Here is a 10990-nt window from a genome sequence, read left to right as displayed (position 1 = left end):
AATAAGCAGAACAACGTCTTAAGTCTTTAAATAATAGTGAAATCATTTTTCTAATTCTGGCTTTCTGGCTGCCTGGGCTGCAGCACTTTCACCATGGTCCCTAATCCATACCACCCCACCCCCTGCGCGGCCGCGCCCCCTTCTACCTGCTCGGAGCTTTTTCCCAGCGTGGGGGAAGGGAGCTGGAAGGTGGGTGCTGAGGGTGCTGCAGCACCCCCTGGTGGCAAGAAATGGGATTTTCGAAATTGTTGGATTTGGCTGTCTTGTGTTTATACCACCAACAAGATGCATTAAAAAACAGTTTGTGCTTCCCAGCTCTAATCTTATTTCATACGCTCTCTCTTCAAAAGTGTTTGATTTTCATCATAATCTGGTTTTCCATAATAATAATAATAAGTTCAGTGTTTATGCCTGTGTTGCTGTCTGTTGTAGTGTAAAACGACTAAAGGGAGAGCAGGTGCTTACATGAAAGTGAGTGAGAAAAGGAGAAGATACTGAATAATGACATCACAAGAGTATAATTCTATGGTTAATTTAAAATTAAATATTCTTCTAAATATGGATGAAAGTCCAAAAAACGTCTAATTTTCTTCCTTACAGCACCCCCTACCTGAAAGTACTTCCAGCACTACTGGGGGAGGGTGATTCTGAACCTGCACTGCAGTGGCGGAATTAGCTGTGATATAATTTTTATTATATTTTCTTTGGGGGAGGGGGGAGGGGGGGGCACCAGCAAAAATCTTGCCTAGGGCACCAACTTGGTCAGGCACGCCACTGCCTCTCTGATCTGTGCGCTGGATTCGCTGTCAAGCGCCCTGTGTCACTGACTCAGCCTGTGCTGCCATGTCGTCCTGCAGACGTGAGTGACTGTAATACAACTTTTAATTCGATCAAGGATTGAATCACGTGCATCAGGCGTGACGCGACACGCCCCCTGTTCACTGCTCCTTTTGATCATTAATTTCATTGGTTGCGAATGCGATTGCGAACAGACACAGGAGGAAGCGTCAGGATGGCTGAACGTGTGAAACGCTCAAAAGCTTGGCTACACTTCACCAAAGTGAAAGAAAAACCTGAAGCCAAATGCCAAATATGTGGCAAGGTGATTGCTTACAAGGGTGGAAACACATCCTCCATGAACAAGCACCATAGCCTTTGCCATCAAATAAAAGCAAAATGCAGTAACTTCGACTGTCTTTGCAAGGAAACCCCGTCTGCTCCAATCGCATCATCATCATCATCCACCCAAGGTATGCATTGTCTACGCCTCCACGGCCGCCACGCAAGTCCCGTTCGTTGACATAATCCACTTGATAAAATAATCCCAAAATATGCGGTCCCAGGCAGTGATGAAAGTTCCTTGTGCCATGCGTCCTGCTCTGACACGTCATGACATGCACCATTGTCCTAGCCTAGGTAAACCCAGCCCCCACGTGACCTGCTCTCTCAGTTCCCAGTCACTAGCGTCTAGCGAACGGGCCATTCAAATCGATTTCTGGGGCGATTGAAAGACCCGCGCAGACCCGAAGCCAATGAGTGACGGCGTGACTGCCAACATCAGTCCTGCCGTGATCGGCCAATCAGAGAGTGCGTCTTTGTCAATGACGTATAACAGCTGCAGCGGCTAGCCATTAGCTTTTGGTCTTTCCAAAGCATAGCTCCCGAGCTAGCTACTAGCTATGGCTATGAACAGCTACAGCTACGTATTGTTGTGTCGCCGTTAAATGCGCTAATGGAGGACCAGATACGCGAGGCTTCTAATCTGGGAATCAAGGCGTTGCAGATCGGTGGGGTGAATGATAAAGACAAGGACATGGACGCTGCAAGCTTGTGTATGCAAGTCCAGAGGCCTTGATGAAGAAAAAGTGGCGAAATATGCTGGCATCGGCTACACGAAAATTAACGTTATTAAATGCTGTAACGTTAACGGTAATTCTCATGTGTATGGTTTATTTAGCCTACTCAATCTCTCCTGAGATTATAACGTTAACCTGTTAGGACGCTGTGAGCTTGTGTATATAAGTCCAGAGAACTTGATGAAAACAAAGTGACAAAATATCCTGGCATCGGGTACACAAAAATTAACGTTATTAAATGCTGTAACGTTAACTGTAATTCTCATGTGTATTGTTTATTTAGCCTACTCAATCTCTCAGCCCATGTTGATGCTGAACCAAATGACCAGTCCGGCTGCAATGGTTGATTTGTGAGGTTAATGGCAGCCAACAGAACTTCATATTGTTTCCATACTGTACTGCATGTTGTACTGTTCATACTCAAATTGTACTTTTTTGAATGGAACTGAATAAAAATGTTTTTGTTTGATACTCTATTCTGTTGTATTGTCATGTGAGAATGAAAACAGCTATATTAATAGTACTTCAAAACAGTGGTTCTCAAAATGTTTCCGCATAAGGATCCTTAAACTGAATAATGTGATGCTAGACCTGTGCTTGTTTATTTAGCAAAAAAAAGTGTAGTTAAAGTTATACATTCATAACTTGTTCTGCAGTCATCAATCAGACAATTCTCCAAAGCAAGTGTTAACTACATTCAGAGTGAGCCAGTTATAAAAATATAACATGTAACACATCACAGCAATACTGTAGCCTACAGTCCAGTGGTATGGTGGGCTAATTGTTTGAATTATATCGAAATATATTTGCATGGTGTAGCATGTAATGCAGTCTGTTAAGATACTGTAGCTAGATACTCTGTGACACAGAAAGGCAGACAAGCTAGCAGCAGGGATCTTGTCACACTGATTCCAGATAAACCCGTCTGTCTAGCCAGCTATATAATATTACTGTACCATAATACCACAAGCTAAAGCAGCATATGCCAATGGAAGGCTGGGTAGCATTAGCTAACGTCATCCAGGCTACAGTAATAGGCTATTATAGTTATGAAACGCTGATTCAAACGTTACAATAATAAGACACAATACTGTAGCTAGAGAGAGTAATTTATTTCAGAGCACCAGATATCACCATATTTAATTTCAATAAATATAAAGCATTCATTGATTGAAGCAGAGTGCTGGTCGGTTAAGTTTCTCTGTCATGTCAAGCGCGTTACGCTGTCACTTACCTAAATCACGTTAAATCGACGAGAGATATATATAGACCCAGGATTACATATATGTTTCACATAGGGTGGTGTTTTCATTTCGATGTTTTATTTGGTCCAATATTGAAATGTCCTACAATTGCAGGTTGTCTTACCATTACACAAAATTGAGATCTACCTTCATATCTATTTCGGCTCATTTGGTTGCTATTTAGTAGCGAAATGGAGTAGCAATGCATGCTGGGAGGAAGTGAACATTTTTGTTTTGTTTTTTAATAAAAGTAGGCTACTTGTGATATCTCACGTGGTCGATCATCATTGCAAATTTAGCCCAATTTGTACAAAATGCAGATGTGAACAGCTAGGTTTAATGACAAATATGGAATATCACCCAAGGAAATACCACGGTTTAATGCCAACAGATAAACCATACACATAAGGGAGCAAAGACATGGTTTTCAAGTATAACACAATGTACAACTTTTATTCAAAGACAGGATTGAAAAATATAGGTCACTTGTATTCACTTCAGTAATGTCAGGTCTCAGTCGCATTCACGCTAACCTCTTAACGTCTAGCTATAGCTAGGTTACATCTGGATTATGTATAATATACAGTATAATATACGCTCACTAGGTCATGACATTCACATTAACGCCTCCAAAAATCTACTGTAGCTAGCTAGCGTTAAATAGGTTTATCTGTAACCACGCTGAAATGTGAGGGCATTAACGTTAATATTTCAATTAGGTCAAACACACCTTACCGTTATGACTGCGGCCGTTTTTGATTAACATTAGCGTTAAGTCCATGATCAAATCTAGCATTTCGGTATATTCAGTGTGTGTGTGTGAAAAGGATGTTAGCATGCTAGCATTATTAGCACAGAATTACATTACATTACATTACGTCATTTGGCAGACGCTTTTATCCAAAGCGACTTACAATAACACACTTTTTGTCAGCAATAGAGCAATCAACTATGGAGCCCAGTCTATGACAACTACAAATCCTGAAGGAACAGTGGTACGAGTTTTAGTTTAGGGTTTTTTTTTTTATTTTTTTATTAAATAAAGAGAGAGAAAGAAGAGATAGAAAGAATGTATACAGTCCATGGTACAACGTTAGGCCTTCAAGTCCTGAGGCGAACAGCGCCGGAGGATGAAGTCTGCAGACTGGCATTCAGTGTCCAGCATAACAAGCACGCCTGTTTCCTCATCAGGTTGGCAGCAGCTGACCAGTTGCCCTTCTCCACAATACCTGCGGCTGATGTGGGGCATGGCACCCTGGTCTGTTTGGAAGGGTATCGAATTAATACCTGAAAGAATAAACAGAGAGGACGTCAGTACTTACATTGCAAGTTGTGATAAAATAAACAGATCATGACAGGAGTCTATCCAGAGAGAGAAGGAGAGACAGCTGTTGAGGTTGAGGTCTGTTGATCAAAATAACACCGTTATCGAGCTAGATACTCTGACGCTGTAGCTAGATACTCTGACACAGAAAGGCAGACAAGCTAGCAGCAGGGATCTTGTCACACTGATTCCAGATAAACTCGTCTGTCTAGCCAGCTATACAATATTACTGTAGCCTACATAATAATACTACAAGCTAAATGCAGCTATGCCAATGTAAGGCTGGGTAGCATTAGCTAACGTCATCCAGGCTATAGTGACTAGACAGAGAGAGATGTAGTGTGTGTGTGTTGTTTTGCCAAGGCAGGCAGGCTAGCTAGCTAGCAACGTAGCCTTAGATTAAAACTAAAGTACCAGGAACAGCGTTACATTTATGATCTTTTAATGATGTTAGTAGACACATGTAACAGTATAGATCCCCGTTATGGGGTCTGTTGATCAGAAATCGCGTTTTAGTGGACGGGCAGTGAGCATCCAAACTGGGGTTCATAGCTGGTCTACGGCTAGCTAGCTAGCTAGCAACGTAGCCATTGATTAAAACAGCGATACATTTATGATATTTTAATGATGTTGGTAAACACACGTAACAGTATAGATCCCCATTATATAACCTTTATTTAATCAGGTAAAATCACATTGAGATCAAGATCTCATTTTCAAGTGAGAGTTATGAGGTCTGTTGATCAAAAGATCACCAAACGCTATATCGAAATCGGGTCTGAGCGGACGGCAGCGACCATACAAAGGACAGCTTGTACAGCTGGGGCTTCTCATCACCTGGACACATTTAACGGCGACATTATCTGATAAACTGGCTGCGCATAACATTACTTATTTGCGGGAGTGCACGGGGGAAGTGTAGATTAATCGTGCTGCACTAATACATTATGTTACAAGTACATACCTCAGCTCAGTCAGACTCTGGCAAATCCGACATGATTTGCTATCCTGTTGGTGTAGTTTCACACCAACCCTCTCCAGGCGTAGAAATACCCCCTTCTCGGGTGGTTTGCAGCTGCCCAACTTGCCTTTAGAACGAAGGTTTCTCTTACACAACCTGCAAAAATCGTTCACATTGCTAGTAGCCATCGCGCTCCGGTTGTGGTTGCTAGCAGTAGCCTAGTGAGTTAGCTAGGTGGAGTTCGCAGAGTGATGACGCCATCTGTTGCACTGCGCATGTGCTCTGTGCACCAAGCTGATTGGATGACGGTTGGCTAGTGGAGTGGTCTATCGGGGGGGGCCCAACAACCGCAGGAAATCGATTAGCACAGGCGGGGCACCAGACCATAGTGACTGAGAACAGGTCTGAGAGCAGGTCACGTGGGGGATGGGTTTACCCAGGCTACCATTGTCCCACCATTAGGAGGGCAAGCGGCAATGTAGCCTAATAATAGGTGACCGTGGGTATAGAGAGCATTGATTGTATATATTAGGTATAGAGGCTAGTCTACCCAGTGTGGATATTCAATGTGTATTCCGTAAAAACATAAACAAAATAAGCCCAAATAGTTTGCAGTGCACAAAAAATGTGTTTTCACAGCAATATAAAATTGAGAGAGGGAATTATCACCTGTTTAACTCCTAACAGCTAGTTATAGGCTATAAAAAAATACTAATGCCAAGATTTTTGTTTCAATCAAAGCAAATATTTAAATGAAAATACAACCATTAATTTCATAATAATTCGAATGGGGCCCACCCACTATTTGCATGTCATGTTTTCATGTCATGTTTTCATGTATTCCTTTTCAAATAAATGCACAGCAACAGCATCAGCAGTTTTTGTTTATTGGAGGCGAGGCTAATCCTTCTGTTCAGAAATGAAACAGTCACAGACTCACAGTTTAGCAATAAAAAAAACAGTTCTGTAAAAAAAAAATTGTCGTCATGTCTTTCCACCAAATAATACAAAAGAAAAGTATCGATAGTGGACCCGATAAGGACCCGGTTTGTTAAGCAGACTCGAAAATGGTATCAATATCAATAAAAATGAATGAGTCCCATCCCTAGTCCTGTGTCCAAATTGCACCAAATCCAACACTGCATGTGCTCAGATCTCCAGCAATACACCCCCACCAAGTGTGAAGCCGATCGAACAAACGGTTCTCGAGAGACAGACAGACAGACAGAGTCAGAGAGACAGTCAGGGAGGCAGACAGACAGACACACAGACAGACAGAGGCAGACATACAGAGAGACAGACAGACAGATACTCAGTCAGAGAGACAGGCAGACAGATAGACAAACAGAGAGACAGTCAAACAGACAGACAGTCAGACAGTCAGACAGACAGACAGACAGACAGTCAAACAGACAGACAGTCAGACAGACAGACAGACAGACAGACAGTCAGAGAAACAGGCAGTTAATGTGAATGAACCAGGTAATGGATGTCAAAACGGGTGCCGACCTTGAAAGCAACATGACTCGTAATGGTTGACGTAACTTTCAGTCACTCAGTGGTGCTTTTGAGTCCTTTACTCAGCAAGCTGTAGCCTACGTTCATAGACTAGCCAGAGATATCTCACTAGTGGAATGAGTGCAGGGCCCGGCCCAGCCTGCTCCACCTATCACAGATCTTGTAATGAAATGAATTTTAAATGTATTAGTAATTGAAAATGTAATCCGTTCATCCTTGCGCTTAAGTCGACGTTTGAGCCAAATTGGAAGAAATTCCATCAAGCCATTCTTGAGATATCGCTTTAACGAACTTGGGAATGGCATTCGTGAGGTCACAGTGACCTTGACCTTTGACCACGAAAATCTAATCAGATCATCCTTGAGTCTAAGTCGATGTTTGAGGCAGATTTGATGAAATTCCGTCAAGGTGTTCCTCAGATATCGTGTTATAACGACCATCGTCCCCCTCTGTGAAACCACTTCTTCAGAGAAACCACAGAAGGGGGACGATACGCACTGTAACGCACTGTAACCCCATCCGGGGCAGATCAACACTGACTGCGGTGTTGTTGTTAGCCTAGCTTCTAGCTATTAGCTAAATAAATATATTTACAACCATAATGAACCGTGATCTGACAGAAAAAGTGTCATTTAGAGAGCGCGTGCACTGCCGTGCAGAATGCCCCGTGGGCTCACGTTCTAGCGGTTCTAGCCTGTTTGAAGAGTGTACTCGGAGCTCAAAATCTTCCCTGGGCATCCGAATGACGCAAAACTATTTCGGTGAGTAAAACATCATATTCTAAACTGGAAATGAGGACCGTGGTGTAAAAAAACTGAAATTCTCCTTTAACTTGTCGGGGAAGCAGAGGAAAATTTGGCTTGCTGGCCTAACCGCAGTCAAGAAAATGATAGCCCAAAGATGGCTTCCCCCTCACTCACTTAGCATTCACAAATGGCTAGCATACTTTCGTGATATAGTAATGCTTGAACTCTCCACAGCAAGGATTAATAGAGCGAAGTCCTCAACTCTTGAACTCTGGAGAGATGTAGCATCTCAGATATCTGACTTAATGACCTCACTGCCTCAGGATCCAGTGCTCCAGTAGCGAAGTGTGAGACATTTACTTTGAACAAGAGACCGCGGGGGGGTTGGGGGTGGGGGGTTTGGTGTGGAGAGGGTGCTCTCCTCTATTTCATTTTTATTTATTTTTGTTTTGTGGTAAATAAAAATGTGATGTCATTCATCACATGTTCTGATGGGTATTGGGTGGGTGATATGAATGGGCAGGTGGGAGGAGGGCTCATGCATCCTGGCTAATGTCTGTCAAAATGTCTTGTACCTATGCTGAACTGATGATGTCAATACAAAATTGATTAAAAAAAAATACACACTCTGTTAATTACGTTCATCATAATCGTCAATATCCAAATCATCTTGCACTGTTTATGAACATTGCACATCAGAAAACATCAACACCTCACCCTAGCACCATGTATTCAGTCTCAATCCGGGCATTAGAGCTGTAGTGGCTGGTGAGTGGTAAAGATGCAACAGATGCTGCCCACATTGTTTATTATTATGATAATTTAATTATTAGTTTAACTGACTAGTATTTTGGTGCCGACTAGCGAGGGTAGCAGATGTTTAAACGTTTAACTGACTAGTTGCCTGCATCCTCAAATTCAGTCGTAGAGCCAGCCCTACATACAAGTATAACCTAATGCAAGAGAGTGTATGTTCACTGTTAGTGTTTACTGGTTTAATACACTACAGGGCCATGCTGTACCAATTTATGACACTAGGTGGAGCACTAGGACTGTCTCTTCAAAATAAATGCCATAGGTTCAAAATAAATAAAACAAACCTAGCCTTATGCATTTGGGATTTTTGTTGTTGCTCGATTTAGAAATGGTAACCTTCTGGACAAAATCCTGATTTTCTGAGGTTTCTTGAGGTTCTTGAGGTTTTCTTGAGGTTTATTGAGGTCCTTCTTTTGTCAATCCTGTTTCTATCAGGATCCAACAGGAGAGAGCAGACTCCCCTGAGCCCAGCTGTGTGTCCATGAAGAGTGACCAGTCTATGGATCCACCTATGAACTTCAAAGATGGACAGCACTCTGCTGAGCCAAGGTGAGACCTTTGGACCTTCTGGTCAAAATCCTGATTTTCTTGAGGTTAAAACTAGAGATGCACCGATTGCCATTTTCTTGGTCGGTTCCGATTTCCGATTTTTGAATAGTCTGACTTGCCGATACCGATTTTGGCCGATTCTGATTTTCTTTCTAAGAACAATAATTGACGGGTTATTTTCTTATGTTATTTTTTTTTACTTTGCTTTAATAGAAAATTAAGATTCATGTAACATTTCTTATAATTTGCATGAGGTAGGACGATCTCACTCAAAAACATCTAAAAATAAAAGTGTTCCAGGTTACTGGACAGAGCTTTTTTTTTTTGTGTAAATACAATGAATATAAACCAATTAATTCCAGTATATCCCACAGCTATCATGCATTTACTTTTCCAAAAGAAAAAAGGTGCAACAGAACAGGGGCTCCAGATGGAAAGTAGCCTATGGCTAAATCTGTTCCAATGCATTTCTTCCCATGTGGGGTTTAATGTCGTTTTTGTATATGTCCCTGCCAAATAAACTAATAAAATAAAATAAACATCAAAATGTTATCCATGGACAAGGAGTTTATAGCCTATAGGTCTGGAGCCCAGACCTTTGAAGCCATGCCCACTCTACAGTTGTGGATTTGGCTGTTCTTGAGTAGATGAGGAAATGAGTTTGAGTTGACTCAGTTTGAATATCGTAGTTTACACACAGAGTCCGTTTTTTTGTAATCCGCCATCCGAAAAAAAATCATCACGCACAGAAAACCTTGCACACTGGTCCGATGCGTTTTATTATTATGTTTGTCGTTCTATTCGCAATACGAAACAAATAGTCCTCTCCTGTATCCACGTTACAACGTGACTGACAGATCACCGATAGCAGCAGCAGCAGATCTGCAGCAGGCAACGGTGATGTGGACTGCAGCTGGTCAGGGAATGTAACCATATACTGGACACAGGGCTCCATCTCACCTTCACTTCGCCAAGCCGGCTGTGTTGCGCTGTGGCCGGGGAGAGAGAGGGGCCGGTGAGGTAAAGCGAGCCGCTCAGACTGGAGTGGACTCCAGCTGCGTGACTCGACAACGTACCCTGCTCCTCCGCGGCTTATTTTCAACTTGCATGTGTGACAAACTGTAAAATTTCCACAATGAGGACGACATGCTGGCGTGTGTTTCCTTTTGGCTGCTTGGGGTGCGCGCATGTCACGTGAATGCATGCATCGTGCAGCTGCAGGTAATTGACCAAACAAAAAAAGGGGAAAGCCGACCGGCTACAAAATCGGCTATGTGGACTGACCGGCGCCGGTCACCGGTCGAAGCGATCAGCTGAAAATCGGCCATTTCCGGTCACGTGCCGATCGATCGGTGCATCCCTAGTTAAAACGATCCTTCTTTTGTCAATCCTGTTTCTATCAGGATCCAACAGGAGAGAGCAGACTCCCCTGAGCCCAGCTGTGTGTCTATGAAGAGTGACCGGTCTATGGATCCACCTATGAAGTTCAAAGATGGACAGCAAAAGAAGTAAGTCTGTCTGGCATAAATACTGTGATTCATGCAGCACACTATTCCCCCATGTGTGAAAACAACAATGCCTCTTGTCTGAAAAGGTAACATTAGTCTGACTATTGAGACTATTCTTCCTGGGGTCCCTGCGACATACAGAAAATACAAAACAATATAATGCAGTATTACACTGCACTGCACTGCACTGCAGTTCATGGCTGAAAGGGTAACTCTGGGGAATGTCCAGACCTGATCCAACCGACATAGTCCAGAGTTCATGTCTGAAAGTGGATGTGGTGTAACAACCTGCTTTTGGAAAGCCACAGCAACACTGGTGTTCACCTGTTTCTGCCAGGATTCAACATGACAGAACACAACCTTTTACAACCTGTGTGTGTGTGTGTGTGTGTGTGTGTGTGTGTGTGTGTGTGTGTGTGTGTGTGTGTGTGTGTGTGTGTGTGTGCTTGCGTGCGTGCGTGCGTGGAC

General features: G+C 42.8%; 1 protein-coding gene across 1 annotated transcript in view; it reads left to right on the top strand.

Annotated features, from left to right (window-relative positions):
* The window catches only part of LOC310780204 (NACHT, LRR and PYD domains-containing protein 3-like), a 67466-nt gene that overhangs the window by 11970 nt on the left and 44506 nt on the right, over positions 1-10990 (top strand). Inside the window, exons 9-10 of the mRNA XM_083640778.1 lie at positions 8901-9014; positions 10418-10522. Of these exons, the coding sequence (XP_083496904.1) occupies positions 8901-9014; positions 10418-10522 (219 nt within the window). The remainder of the gene's footprint in view (positions 1-8900; positions 9015-10417; positions 10523-10990) is intronic.

Source organism: Poromitra crassiceps, assembly GCF_964638095.1.
Source record: "Poromitra crassiceps genome assembly, chromosome: 7".
In the NCBI taxonomy this organism is placed as follows: domain Eukaryota; kingdom Metazoa; phylum Chordata; class Actinopteri; order Beryciformes; family Melamphaidae; genus Poromitra; species Poromitra crassiceps.
This window is presented reverse-complemented; position numbering and strand designations above follow the sequence as displayed.